This window comes from Corticium candelabrum, chromosome 9 (genome assembly GCF_963422355.1).
Source record: "Corticium candelabrum chromosome 9, ooCorCand1.1, whole genome shotgun sequence".
Taxonomy (NCBI): domain Eukaryota; kingdom Metazoa; phylum Porifera; class Homoscleromorpha; order Homosclerophorida; family Plakinidae; genus Corticium; species Corticium candelabrum.
Genome location: NC_085093.1, coordinates 5,826,988 through 5,842,523, shown reverse-complemented (window position 1 = coordinate 5,842,523; position 15,536 = coordinate 5,826,988). Strand labels below are relative to the sequence as shown.

The 15,536-nt window shown below is 38.2% G+C and overlaps 2 protein-coding genes across 2 annotated transcripts; both read right to left on the bottom strand.

Annotated features, from left to right (window-relative positions):
- Window positions 1-2,647: 2,647 nt before the first annotated feature.
- Window positions 2,648-4,100, bottom strand: LOC134184713 (uncharacterized). Its single transcript, XM_062652459.1, has one exon. The coding sequence runs from the start codon at window positions 4,098-4,100 to the stop codon at window positions 2,802-2,804; it is 1,299 nt and encodes a 432-aa protein (XP_062508443.1). The 3' UTR covers window positions 2,648-2,801.
- Window positions 4,101-5,078: 978 nt separating this feature from the next.
- On the bottom strand, window positions 5,079-15,372 carry LOC134184377 (leucine-rich repeat-containing protein 45-like). Its single transcript, XM_062652051.1, has 16 exons — window positions 14,996-15,372; window positions 12,768-12,946; window positions 11,774-11,902; window positions 11,559-11,671; window positions 10,858-10,916; window positions 10,722-10,799; window positions 10,380-10,515; window positions 9,956-10,033; window positions 9,062-9,173; window positions 8,925-8,995; window positions 7,798-7,890; window positions 7,629-7,721; window positions 6,901-6,966; window positions 6,728-6,835; window positions 6,435-6,582; window positions 5,079-5,487 (listed from the first exon to the last, which is right to left on the bottom strand). The coding sequence occupies exons 1-16, from the start codon at window positions 15,370-15,372 to the stop codon at window positions 5,288-5,290; spliced, it is 2,040 nt and encodes a 679-aa protein (XP_062508035.1). The 3' UTR covers window positions 5,079-5,287.
- Window positions 15,373-15,536: the final 164 nt, after the last annotated feature.

Sequence of the window (15,536 nt, the reverse complement as noted above, 5' to 3'; positions counted from 1 at the left end):
GCTATTCTTACGATCAGCCGCAGGTACGTCAACGGGTATTTTCACCAGTTGGGATGCTTCTCAGCGATTATGGCAATGCATTCAGCGAAGCACGGAACCCAGGTGGTCCCCAGCGCCACCAGACGGGTACGTCCCCAGCGGCCACTCCAGCCCCACCCCGCAGAGCATCAATCTTGAGCCGTCGTAACTCGAGATTTTCTGGCAGCAGATACGCCATCTCCACACATGCACTCTCCCGCTTGGGTTTGCTTCAACAATTTCTCGGGTATGGGCGAAAACAACTCGCTTAGAAAGAACGGCGCGCCCTAGCCTCTCAAGCCAGGCTCTCCACGCAGTCACTGAGCTAAACGCAAGTGAATCATGCGAGGAGGAAGAGCTTATGCCGGAATTGCTCCAGCGCGAGAAGAGCCTGGTCGCTTTCGAGAACGTCACAGTGACGTGTGGGACTCCGGATACGGTTTCATAGCTTGGATAAGGCTAATTCGATTAGTTAAGCCTGTAGGTATGAAATTTGAGTAACGACGCGGCATCGCTTCACGCACTGGCTTGTTTCGCGCGAAAGAACGTAGTTGACATCATCTTTCGCTTCTAGTACGTATATATATATATATATAGCTCAGCCATTCTGCGGTGTCACGACTCCTTTTCAGCATTCAGTTTCGCCAACAGTACACCGCCGAATCGATATCTAGACGACTACGTATACCAATCTGCAGCGCGGTAGTATGAGAAATGAACTCATGTATTGTATGAGGTTAGCGTATGTAGCACTCAGAGTCCATGCTTTGAAACAAGTCGTATGTAGTACACAACACATGCAACTACGAGTCAACTGTATACTTCCTGAAAATGGTAGGTCCACTGTACTTCTGTTTCCCCACGCCTAGGTGTTTAACTGTTCACCGTGAGGAGAGCCAAGCCAATATCATAAAAAGAGCTGCTTGCTGGGTCGAAATTACCGTTACACACGTTCATTTCAGATAGACTGCACTTGACATGCCAACGCCCACAGCAGATAGCCCATTGGTCATTGCAACCAACTAGCTGCTGCGACAAATATCTTCGCTACTACGCTGTCGCGCGGTTTGTGTCTTCACGGCTCGCACACAATATGCTTTCTCCCGGATATATGCGAGCACGTGGCACCAAAATACGCGAAAACACTGCGACGTCCGAAACAGCACGCAGAATCGAGATCATTCGCAACCGCGGAAGAAGCCGAGTCAGGCGGTCTGCCAGTACTGAATCTTGAATCTACACATGCAGGCCCGTAGGCTGGGGAGAGTTTGAGGGGGAAGAACCGCCCGTTCAGCCGTGAAGGTCTGCTTTCCATCCAATGTACACACACACACACACACACACACACACACACACACACACACACACACACACACACACACACACACACACACACACACACATACTGGCGCGTATAGTACGCAAAAAGCCTCTAAATTTGTATGCACTCCTATTATGTCAAATTTTCTCTATTGTTTTCATGCAATCCCTACATTTCTCGTTATTTCTATGTAATATGTTTTAATTGTAGTGTCTATATATCTAAAGAAACTGATCCATAGAAACAGCCGTATGACTGTAATTGTTCCGTATCGTATAGACATGTCGTCGCAAATCGCTATCTGCTCCTTTTCACTCCTAAAGCACGCGACCTTTTCTACTTCGAAAAGCAACTAGTGCCCTTGCGTGGCGTTGACTGGTTTCTTGTACTTTGCTTTGTGCTGGCGTTCGTCTGTAGGTCGTAACGTCACAAAATGTTTGTTCCTCATGCGCTCGCAAACCGCTGCAATTTTGCGCTCCACCTTTAAATTAGCACGCAGCCTTTTCTCAGTTTGAAATAGCAGTGTCGTTCGCAGGTCCCCTGCATCTATGCGTTGTTGTTCCTCTGTAGTTCGCAAAAGCTGACATTGCAGCAGGAAAGAGACGACGAAGCTGCTGGCCGGCTTGAGACACAGCACACATACCCATCGACGGATCGCGAAAGCTGCTTCTAAATCGGGACTGTCGAAACGCTGCAAGCGAATACTTGGTCACTTATACAGAGCGACATATTATCCGGTATTTTGTGTTTCTCTGTCCAATAAGCGATTTGTATGATGCCCCAAGTATCTAGAGGCGGGAGTTTGTGTTCATTAATCAACATAAGTTGCCCAGGTGCGAAAAATAGGCTAATCAGCTAGTAAATATATGTAATTCGAAAGGCAAAAAAGAAGCATGTATGTCACGTCATTGGTCCATTTTGGTGTACACACCGCCCACTTCTGAAGCCAGGCTGCAGGCCTGGTACAGCGGCCCTGGCTGTCTCCGTCGCGAGTGCTGACTTGCTCTGTTGATATTCTCCCTTTCGACTGCTCACCGTCTGCCATGAACGAAACGAAAAGAAACACACGCACTTTGCGACGCTTGCTGCGCTGTGGCGGGCGGAATAGTCACAGTAATGTGCATGCTCCGTTCATCGTAAAGACCCTCGAGAGTCCACTGTGCGCGTGCGCTCAGCAGCGCATCTCCGAGACTGTTTGGTTTGAACGTGGCCATCACTGCATGGCATTGTTTGAAACAGAATCTGCTTGATGAAGCAGATCAGATACATAGATTACCAGCATATTAATTAGACAGGCATTGCAAACACTGATTTTAGTATGAGTGTAATACTTAGCAATTCTTCAAGAGAAAAAAACAATAAACCGTCAGTCAATAGATTAGTACAGTGCAAACTACCCATTTAATTGACCCAAATCTGATACATTAATTAAATCAGGGGCTAGGGATGCACAGTAAATTAATTACACTCTAAACATCTCACAGTAGCTGCTAAGATCTTGACGAATTGCAGTTGGATTAAGGCCATACAAAGCTGGGTTGTGTGGATTTGTTCCTTGCGGTTGCCTACGTCTCTCTTTTAAATAAGTTGTTATCTTTTGTTCCACATCCTCATTATGCTCCAAACCAACTGCTGCTGCAATTTTAGCAGACGTTCCAACAGGATCTTTCTTAAAATCCAAGTATCTAACATCGATCATCCCCTCTCCAACACCCTCTTCCACCATTCGATTGCAAGCCAGCAATACCCACTTCAGTTTCATCTTGCCAAGGTGTGTGGGATCGTGGTCGTGTCTAGTTGGATATGCTTTGTGTATAGCAGTAAACATTGAACAGAAGGAGGCTGTCACCTCTACAGGGTCTCTGTGCAAACGTATAATAATTGCATCTGGAAAAACCTTTCTGATGACATCATGATATACTACATGAAGTGGTGCTTTCAAGACAAACTGCACAGTACTGGGATCAATCCCATCAATCTTTTGATCATAATATAATAGGAGCTTTAGTTCTTGCTTGTACATCTCATATGCCTTGCGAGTAAAGGCTGGCTGAGACAATGACCATTCCACACCATCACAATTACCATCAAATGTCAAGAGAGGAAACCAGAAGAGATACTTGGACAACAGCACAATACATTCCTCCGGAGATTTGTCTGATATCATGTGACTATTCTGGCCTAAATTCATAATGCTCCTCTGGTGTATTTCTATATTGTCTCTCCATAGTTCCTGCCTCTCCTGTCGCCAAACAGGATCAAACTCTCGAGATTCATCTAATGGGGCAATGTCCATACAGTCAGGTATTGTCAAGTAGCGCACACTAGGATAGCAACACATGATGTCCTGTAGTAACGTAGAACCGTTCCGACCAGTACCTGAAATGAATATAGGTTTAGATATTGGAACGCTGCTGATGTCAGGATGTCGAGCAAGCGCTGCCTCTGCAATCAAAAGTGGCCTCAAAATATTCCACTCTACATACGCTTTTCGGTTCCATCGTCCAACTAGCATTGATTCTGGACATTCCGTGTTGGTCTTGGAAGCGGCGAGACGCAGACCTTCAATCCAGATGGGATTCTTGGCTAGTGACAATTTTCTACCGAATTTCCGTTCAATGTTAGATATGAACGCCTCAGCATCAAACACAAATAGACGAACAGGGAAGATCACGGCTACTCTGCTAAGGAAACGGAGAATCCAGAACCACACCGTCAAGACAAAAGCTCCGACTAGAGCACGTGGTGTACAAGTCGCCATTTTAACCTCACGTGATAGGCTACAAAGAGAGATACATATGTCAATGGCCTGGATCACGTGTATGCTTCCGTTCGGCGAATTCGTAGCTATACATTCGGTGAAAAAACGCGTTTCGTAAATAATTTGATCATGACACATGCACATGCATAGCTAGATGATCCGTACTGTACAGATTTGGTTGGAACCACTAAAAACTAAATTAAAGGTTAGTAGAGCTGGATGGCGCCATGTTCTTTACCTGGATATCCACGACACGAAGTTCCGAAGCTGTTCCGTTTTCGTACACGCGTGCTCAAATCTTTGTCGCGTTTTTGTCATGCTTGGTACCTAGAGAGCTTTCGAAATGGACAAAACTGTTCGAATCGCGAATTGATCATGATATATCAATGGCGGAAGGATATCTACAAGGGCGTAACTAGCATTAAAATTTTACCGAGGCAAGTTTATATAAATTAATTAATTAAGCAATAATTTGTCTTTAACCTACTTTATGTATAATGTAAGTAAACATAGCTTCTATAATAACAACTGTCCCAATCTGCGATGTCCTGTACAATCAAATCTTCGTAAGACTCTCTCTCTACTCACAGCCACATCACTATGAATATATGAAAGAGCTAAGCCACTTAGAATGCCCGATCTTTTCTGTTATCTACTAACTGATGCATCTAGCAAAATTTTTGCAACGGCACACCCATTTTATTTACCGAGGCAACTGCCTCGGCTGCCTCATGCCTAGTTACGGATCTATGTATACTATTAGTTGTTCCGGAGAAATTGGAAGGGCGTCTCTGGATAAGCTTTAGGCGCGCGCAGATTTTTTCACGAAATCGAAAATAGAAATACGCTTGTCAAACTCAAATTTGCTTGCAAAAAATTGAAGATCATTGACAAAACTTGAAACGTTAGTCCAAGAAATTTAAAGATGAAAATGACAATTGAAAATTGAAATTTAAAATTTTAGAACAGTACGGAACATGTACTTACACATAGATTTGGTTCTTCTCTCAGAACGAAAGTTCTTAGTCCCGGAATGAATCCACCAACTAGCCCCTTAGGGCAAACAAAATCAATTGCAGCTCATGACGTACTCACCTAACTCTACTGGCAGACGTAACTCAACATGCTACATACGCATGCATCTAGGTACATGTGCCAATTACTGAGTATTCTATAGATTGTAGATGCTATTGAAAGACTGGGTCAATAACGGAGTTATTGCTGCTCTTCAGGTACCGTTCCATGGCTGTTTGTAATTGTTCTGCCCGCCTCATTTCTTCCTCGCGAATTTGTTGGAAGACAAGAGCCTGCTTACGAAGCTTTTCCTTCAGGGAGGCAATTTCGGTGTCTTTAGACAATAGTTTTGACTTTTCTTGAGCTACAGCAACTATAATACATATATAGTAAAACACAACATTTACATGCATAAAATATAAAAAACAATCTGTCTGTCTGTCCGTCTCTCTCCGTCTGTCTGTCTGTTTATCAAAACTAATAAATTTTCAACATGGAAAATCTATGTCTGTCTATCTGCCTGTCTGCATGTCTGTCCGTCTATAAGAGAAGTACTAATGCAAGACAACATTGAGTACCATCTACCTACAAGATAGGTCCACATAAAATCCATCTAGTGTCAAAACACGTGATTGTGGTAACAGTCTAGCTTTTCCATGATGTTAGGTTCAATCTCCTTACGTGTAAAAGTCATAGATGAATGAGGTTAATTAACTGCAAGACACAATGAATGGGTTACTGAACTCAGAAATCCATCGTAAATAGAGCCAAGGCATCATTATATAGACTGCTTGTATATTGTAAATTGTCTTTATAGTGCACAAGTGGTGTGACTGTCTCTCTTTAATGCCAGCATATAGCCAAAAGAAGGCATCTGAAAACTCTAGCAGGCAAAAACAGGAGACATAAGAGTGCATGCAATCAGATACAAATGCCACGATCTTGTCTAATTTAGTAACTTGATAAACTGTTAAATATTTTGATGCAGTTTGTTTCCAAAAAATCAGGGTAAGATAAGGAACGTAGATAGCTCCACGCGCAGCAATGGAGATAAATTTGATCAAGAAGGTAACAGCACCTGTCTGTTCTCTTATAGTTCTAATGCAGAAGAAATCTTATTTGCCAAAACAATCTGAGCAAAGAAGAACACTATTCAAACAAGACCCTCAATTTATTTTTAATTAATAAACTAGAGTACAAAGCTAGATGTATTAAAGTTCAAAGACAAAAATACCAAACAGTTGGTCTGTTTGTATAAAATACATGCATGTATGTACTGTTTCTCTTTGCAACTACTTGCAAATAAATCTTTCAAATGACCTGTTATCTCTGACTCAAGTTGTGCTAAATTTTCATGTAATTTCTTCTCATGAGCACGTGATTCCTCTAGTTGACTTGCTCTCTGATCCAAAGATTGCTGGAGTCGTGAAACTTCTGCCTGAATTGTCAAACATCTATGATCTGCTTCCTGAAACACAAAAATAACTATGAAATTTCAATTCAATGCCATTTGCACTAAAAGTGCTTGCACATTGAATTTATTAATACCATTAACAAAAAATTCATATTGTTTATAAAAGTTTGAAACCTGTCAGCGATTGTTTACAACTTACCTTTCTGCTTTCTTCCAAATTTCTTTTCAAAGTTCTCTGTTCCACATCTCTACTATTGACCAGTGACTGCAGCTCAAGCACTTGGGATGCCTGATTATTGACGCGTGACTAACCACCAAGACCAACCATAAACACAACAGACAAGCTCATTTGTACCTTGCCAGCAAGTTTACCTGCAGATCACGATTGTCTGACTCCACAGATAAAATTTTCTCTTCCAACTGTCTTACCCTCATTTTCTGCAACACAGAATAATCAATAGACAGCACGTAGCAAAATTCGTTCACAAGAACAACAAACTACAATGTGACAAAGACTTGACAATATACTTGTGCCTTTAAATTCTAGACAACATTTTAATACTTCATATAAATATTTTATAAATTTTACAATAGAATCAAATTTAGAAATACTAATTTACACAAAATCTTGTTTCTAAATTTGCCATTCTAGTACTAAACAACATATAACATACACGTACAACCAACTGATCTTCAATTTTCTTTAATTAAGAGAGTACATTAAATAAGAGTTGTTTGTCTCCAGTCCATCTCTAGTTTACTTTGCTATTACTTAAAATGGATAATTACACTTGAGTAATCTGGTGTGATAAAAATATATAATATGTAACATAACATTTTATTTTGCAACAGCAACTTGCTTTTGCATGCGATTTCCCATTTAAAATTTATTACTGATCATAAATGCTGACTGCATACACTACTTTCTGTGCACTTGCTCTTCTAGCTGCTTCTTAGAAATGTGGTTATCATGTAAAGAATGTACGTGATTCGTAAATTTATGAAACCATGCATGCTTAGCTCACTGACAAGTAATAGTATAGCAACAGAATGCAGTAAGTTTCCATCATAAAGGTCTATTGTATGACCAGGTTACCTACCTCTGCCTCCTTCATCTGTTCAACTGTCCGAAGAGTCTCATCATCCCAGCGTCTCTTATTATCAAGATGATCTGTTTTCAATTGTAAAATTATCTGCACACACGAAATAGTATCGTCACATATATAGGCACATGAAACTTGTCTACATATAATTCTTTAAATATTGAACCTGTTCCTTTTGAAACCGTGCACTTTCAGCTTGCTGAAATCTTTCTTGCCACGTCTGTTCACAGGACTGCTGGACCTCAGACAGCCTAGCTTCCTATAAAATAGATATGGTATATTTAGTACTTGTATGTACACATACATACATACACCTATAACTTTTGTAAAATGTTTTCTATTTATACTGTCAGACCTTGTTATTCCTACTATGTTTGTCCTGTGGGTTTCTGTCGCACTAACACAACTGTCGAATTATCGGTAACAAATACACAGAAACAATGTAAATTGGTTTCACGTGTGCCATGTCTGATAGTGAGGGTGCCGGATTATCGAGTGTCGGAATAACGAGGTCTGACTGTACCATATCTATGACAATAAGGCTCTTGAAGCTTGGCAGTTTGGTAGGTTGAAAGTAAGAAGCATAACACCAGAGCAATTTTAAGGGACTTACAGAATTCAACTTTCTGTAATCAGAAGTCTGTCTACAAGGTATGACCAGTAGCTGATCGATACACAAAAGTAAGTTCCGCGCCATGTCAGACAATGTTTCTACTTCAATAGGTACAGAAGATATGTTGCTGTAATAGCCAGCTACTCGTCAGCCACTTGCATACATGACAGGCTTACACACTAATAAAAGCTTTCTGCATGCATGTGCTGCATTCACAAACCACATGTAATATTTGTTGAATTTACTACATTCTGAGGGCAAATAACTGCAAAGCTTACAATGACCTCTATCCTTCATTTGTGGAGCAAATTGCAACATGGTGGCCATTCTTATAGCGCACTAATTATCATACATACAATACTTACTATATTATGTATGTATCACATACAGTATTCATGTATAATGCATTGTATGTAATAACATTGCAATGTACGTATGTATGTATGCATATATGCTGCTACTTGAATGTATGTATGTAGGTATATGCATGAATGATTAACAAATAATCCTTTACGTATTCCATCTTCCTTCATGCACACAATACAGTTAGTTACATTGACATTTCTTGGAGTCATAGCAAGCAATTAATAAGGCAAAAATATAAACTAGTGACTGTCTACAACCCACATAAATGTGCAAAACTGATACATTTCTAAAAATTGTGTTCAATATCTATTTACCTCGGCTCTGTGTCGTTTTTCCATCTCTCGTACAATCTTGAAGTGTCGTTCTTCTTCTTGGCGAAGTTTCTCTTGACAAGAAATTACAACAATAAGATCATCCATGGATTACAATTGACATACAAAAGCACATGCACCATCAGATTCTTTTAGATTATGCTTGTTTGTTTGCTGTGCAATCTCCAGTTCAGATTTCAGGACAACAATATGTTGATTCAACTTCTTTAACTGAATTTGTAGATCTTGAATCTGGAACATAAAAAATGATGTAAAAATGTCGTCGGAATGACAGCATGCAGTCAAATGCGTCCAGTAGTACCATGCACATTAACACACACACACACACACACACACACACACACACACACACACACACACACACACACACACACACACACACACACACACACACACACACACACACACACACTCACACACACACACAAGTAGACAAATGGATATGCCCTTCAGTATAGTACTAAAGATAGCACCCTTACCTATTTCTAGGTGCCGCCTCCGGCACAACTCAGAGTTTTTGGCCGTGCTGACGTACTACTAGGTGCTTGGCCAGAGCATCCAAGGGCACTGATTTCGGCGCAGCCTCAGGACTGGACCTCAACCCCAAACGCACCCGTGCTGCTTGATGTTCTGCCAAGCCAGAGGTCTTGTCCACCCCAGTCAATGACCAGGTACAGAACTCATTCATACTCCTGAGTCGAGAGAGGCAATTGCGTGTGAGTTCCTTGCTTAAGGAAATTACGCCTGTGCCCATCATACTTAAATCAACTCATGAGCCAAAGTTTCCGGATGTTTCCGTTATTCCAATGCACTCTCTAACCAATTGAGCTACAGACGACACACACACACACACACACACACACACACACACACACACACACACACACACACACACACTTGCATGCATGCACGTATCTCATAAAATTAGCTCCTTTACCAAGTTAAATTGAAGAAAACAATGTTCCTAAGTGTATATCCATTTTAATAAAAAAAGCATAACATCTCTCAGTTACCTGTTTGTTCATATCGTCTTCTTGTTCCTGACTTGCTTTCACAGACTCAGAAAGACATCTCTCAATGGAAACTCTTCTCTACAATAAAAGCACAATAAATAACAGAAACTCATAGACATATACTGGTGCGCATGCACGCGTGTGTGTGTGTGTGTGTGCATGTGGTGTGTGTGTGTGCGTGTGCGTGTGTGGTGTGTGTGTTTGTTTGTTTGTGTGTGTGTGTGTGTGTGTGTGTGTGTGTGTGTGTGTGTGTGTGTGTGTGTGTGTGTGTGTGTGTGTGTGTGTGTGTGTGTGTGTGTGTGTGTGTGTGTGTGTGTGTGTGTGTTTGATCCAATATGTTGAGGAAAATGTACATACGTAATTCAATCATCACCACATATAATGCCACTACAATCTGATAGTAAAAACCTGCAGTTGCAACAACCTGCTTCTCTTTCTCAAGCTCAGTTTTGTACTCTCTTCTCTCATCATCTGCCTCAGCCTTCAGCCTCACCACTAGATCACCAAGGTCTTTCACTTTCTGCTCTGCTACTGTCACACAAGCCTCACTCATACTATACCTAAACCACATTAAAAAATTTTAATTTTTACTAATTCAAAATTTTCTAGACATGATAATCACCACTAAATGCAAACAATGAATAAAAATTACTAAATGGAAACTGAAAAAGAATAAAGCAAAATGACTCCAACAAACAAAGGTTTCTTAAGTTTAGCCAATTTTAAGTGAATGTAAACATGTTTACGACCAGTGAGTCTAGATTACTTTGACTCCAGTAATTCCTTCTCATGGCTCGTTTCAGCTAAAGATTCCTGCAGCTGACCAATCTTTAGTTGAGATGATCTTAGAAGCCAGCAAAAGACATCAGATTGTACGAAATTGAACACAAGCAGTGACTTACCGACTCGTTTGCTCGAACCGTTCTTTTTGATGATCGAGCTTCTCAATTAGATCAGAAATCTGCATGAAGCAAGCAAGAAAGTCAACTAATCATCATTGATGCTCACATGTTGCCAATTTATATTTGCATATTTTGTTTCATTGACTTTCTGGAATTGACAAACAGCCAGGGACATGCAAAGTACAATATAAATCCTCGGAGTATTTCAGTAGTGCCACGTACCACTCTCAAACCAAAGAAGACACAAATACAAGAGAAATAAAAAAGGCCACTGACACCATTGGTTATGTATAGAACATTGCAAATTCCAGACTACTGCTATCAAAATTTTCTGCAACAGACGGCAACAAAATCCTCTGATAAAGTTGGTAAACTGAATGCACTAAAGAAATCAAATTTTGACACAAAAGCTTCTTCCAGTTTTAGAATTGAAATACCAAGGTCATGCAAAAACTCAATCTATCAGTGGCACCCTCTATATGTCAGCTATTATAGCTATTATAGCTGGCTTTGAAAATCACTGTTGCATTTACATGGTTAAACCTGTAGTGGTTGAATGTTTATAACTGTACCGTGCAGAAACTGTGACAGATGCATAAACATTGATAAGGACAGACAAACAGCTGGATAAAACCAACAACAAGACATAAAAAGACACAAAGCAATAGCTAAAGTAATCCAGAAAATAGACATGCAGTCACCTGTATCCTACTATCTTGTTGTAACTGTTTAATCTCTCGTGTAAGCACTGTTGTTTGAAAGTGGAACTGAGATTCCATTGCTTGGTTCTCCACATTTCTCCCCAAAGTGACAGCTTAAACCAGTATAAATTGACAGCAGGAAACGTTTAGTCAACAGAAATGGCTAAATCCATGCATGCAGCTACTGACAAAGTGTACTATCTATCATGACTAACCAATAGATTTAACAATGTCGTTGGGAACATCGTTTCCTGTTAAGTCAAGCTGAATGAGCGTTTTGTTCTGCTGAAGAGCAGACAGTAATGCACGACCTCCAAGTACACCACAATTATTCCATCGTAAATCTACAAGAACAAAATAGTTGCAGCTGCATAAGTAGAAATGACAAGATGACAAGCTAAAAAAATATTTCTAAAGTTTGAAGGCTAAGCAACTAGGGTGCTTACATATGTGCATCTAGCCATTGGCAGAAACAAACGCGTAATTGGAAAAGCAAGTTCTCTGTGCTGATGCAGGCACACAAGAACAAACCGATCAATTAAGGTCTACTTTTGTTTCATTTGTGTGTGTGTGTGTGTGTGTGTGTGTGTGTGTGTGTGTGTGTGTGTGTGTGTGTGTGTGTGTGTGTGTGTGTGTGTGTGTGTGTGTGTGTGTGTGGTGTACTATCCTAGCTTTGCAGAGGCATAGACAGCAGTCCGGCCGGACCAATATTTGAAAATTGTACTTTCGTCAGACGCTAAATCAAATCAACTACCGGTTTAAGTATGAGCTAATTAAATAACTAATTTATATGCAACAATTATTACCGCATAAATTGTTTTAACATTTTAGTTATATTATATATAAACTAAACACCGACTTTCTAGTTTCTAATTTGAGTATGCTGCTGGTGTATTTCATACTGCCATTCACAATTGCTTATTTTTCATTTACGTTTACTGCTGCACCCAATCATCAAGTGAACTGAAAATTACCCCTTTTAGCGAGAGTCAAATGGTCACGCCTACAAGCACACGTCAGGCCAGACCAATTACTATTTGCTGTCTATGTGTCTGCTATACCACTTACTGCATATAACATTATTAGAAACAATCTTAGTATAACAATTGCTCCATAGCCATCACACATTGTATAGCAAATTTTCATCAAGAGTTAATTCTTTTGTCAATTTGTATCATTATTATAATAGTTGATATACAAAGTCCTCACCAAGTTCTTTTAAGGTAGCATTCTTCTTCAACATAGCAGCTATTTCCTCAGCTCCCTTGTGTGATACCTGATTGCTTCGTATGTCCAGCTTCTCTAAGCTGCCATTAGCAGCCAATCCTTCAGCCAAATAAGCCACTCCTCCATCAAAAGCACCAACACAATTCCATTCCAATGACAATCTGCACACAACATGAACGTTTATGTTAACTGCAGCTGCTTCTAATAAAATGTATTGCCTTCTGTCATGAAGGCATGTCCATCTACTATACAGGGGCACAAATAGCTAGACATGCTTCCAGGTTGCCAAGAATCCCACAAAGAAATGGCGATATAACTTAGAATAGTAATGCAGCCCATAACACTTGTTCTATACACATGCTACATGAAAGCATTAGCTGCAGATGATGCTACCAAGAAAGGAAAGCCTGTTTTCTACATTTATGTTGACATCATGTATACCATATAAGATGAAATATTGGTGGGGATTAATTTGGCCACCGGGATATGTTGACGTCATCAGGCACATGGATCAGCAAGATGGTAGGTAATCCTTGCTTGCCATCTGTTGTGCCTATGCAGTAGTTGGAGACCATGCAGTAAGTTAGGGAAATGTGAGCCATGAACACAACTATCAATCACAAACACATCAAGGGTGCATTCGATTGGGCTCTTCCAGCCTCTTCCCGAAGAGCCTGGAAGAGCTTGCCCCTCTTTCAACTTCTACCAGCTCTGGCTCTGGTAGAGGCTGAAAGAGAGACGTACTTTTCCAACCAGCAGCAGAGTCGGTAGAGTTGGCTCTTCCGAGTACAGCAGCAGAACTGTAGAAGTTGGGGAAGGAGTGTGCACACGGTACCTCTTCTGGAAGAGGCCAATCAAATGTGCCCCAAGACCACTTATGGTAAGACGTACGTATATTAGTTATCAAAATACAGTACAATGTCCAACCGCCAAAAATAAAATCTGCCAATATACTTTGTCCGTCAATTTCTTAGCAAACCGCCAAATAAATTCCAGCCAAATTTTTATCTTATATGGTAATTCATTATTTTATTTACTATATTTATAATTTATAATTATTTATATTTTTTATTCATAATTTTGTATTTATAATTATTATTTATAATTTTTATTTATACCTATTATTCATAATTTTTATTTATAATTTTTTATTTATAATAAATTATTTTTTATAATTTTTATTTATAACTATAATTTTTATTTATAATTTTTTATTTATAATAAATTATTTTTTATTAATAATTATTATTTATAACTTTTATTTACAACTACAATTTTTTATTTATAATTATTGTCGTGCTGAACCAGATCAGTCTGGTTTGTAAAGTCTCTTACAAGTACCAGAAGCAAACCCTGCTTCAGAAATACTTACACCATCACAGCTGTCTAGAAAGAAGACATGACTTTACAAAGGATCCAAGTAGATCCCAGAAGCACTGTTTTCTGTAAGTGCTGCAGGTTGTGATGACGTGAAATAATGTCCAGCCACATATAATTCATAATTCATTTATAACATGTTTAATTAAATAATAAATAATAAATTATAAATACTAAATAATGAATAATAAATAATAAATAATAAATAATAAATAATAAATAATAAATAATGAATAATAAATAATAAATAATAAATAATAAATTATAAATATTAAATAATACATAATAAACAATGAATAATAAATAATAAATAATAAATAATAAATAATAAATAATAAATTATAAATAATAATGAATAATAAATAATAAATTATAAATAATGAATAATAAATAATAAATTATAAATTATAAATAATGAATAATAAATAATGAATAATAAATAATAAATTATAAATAATGAATAATAAATAATAAATAATAAATAATAAATTATAAATAATGAATAATAAATTATAAATAATGAATAATAAATAATAAATTATAAATTATAAATAATGAATAATAAATAATGAATAATAAATAATAAATTATAAATAATGAATAATAAATAATGAATAATAAATAATAAATTATAAATAATGAATAATAAATAATAAATAATAAATAATAAATAATAAATAATAAATTATAAATAATGAATAATAAATAATAAATTATAAATAATAAATAATAAATTATAAATAATAAATAATGAATTATAAATATTAAATAACCAATTTTCTATATATATATATATATTATAATTTCTGTTTCAGCTAATCACAAGTACTCACCTTCGTAGAGCGTTGTTGTGTTTCAATAAATTTCCTAAAGCTTCTGCTCCTCCACTGCGAAGGTTATTTCCTTTCAAGTCAAGATCCCGGATATGACAATTCGACTTCAAGCCGCGACACAAAGCCTTGCAGCCTTCGTCATTCAATACACAATCTGTCAATTTCAGATCGGTAAATGTGTCGTCATTCCTCAAGCACTTTGCTAGCACGGCACACTGTTCAACCGTCAAGCACATTGTTGACAGATCGAGTCGTCTCTTGACAGAAGAGGCGCCGACATCATCACAACTTTCCCATGATTGTTGCAATATCGTATGAAGTGGCTCTACGCGGTTATCGCGGCATAAACGCGAGTATTTCTCCCGAAATGAAGCCATATCACAACTACATCCTGGTTACTGCGTAACTATAGAAACAGCATTAATATTTTTAAATTAAAAAAATATTCTTAAATTTAAGTTAACAATTGTTAATAAAAGTATTTGTTTTTAATTAATTAATACTCATGTTACTAAATTTTGAGTCGGCAAATTGTAAGTGT

Excerpts from the sequence above, each read along its gene's own strand:
- LOC134184377 (XM_062652051.1), bottom strand. The coding sequence starts at position 15,372 with ATGGCTTCATTTCGGGAGAAATACTCGCGTTTATGCCGCGATAACCGC. Across the intron at positions 10,800-10,857 it reads CGGTTCGAGCAAACGAGTCG|ATCATCTCAACTAAAGATTG; the intron begins GTAAGTCACTGC and ends CTGGCTTCTAAG. Across the intron at positions 10,034-10,379 it reads AGCTTGAGAAAGAGAAGCAG|AGAAGAGTTTCCATTGAGAG; the intron begins GTTGTTGCAACT and ends CTTTTATTGTAG.
- LOC134184713 (XM_062652459.1), bottom strand. The coding sequence starts at position 4,100 with ATGGCGACTTGTACACCACGTGCTCTAGTCGGAGCTTTTGTCTTGACG.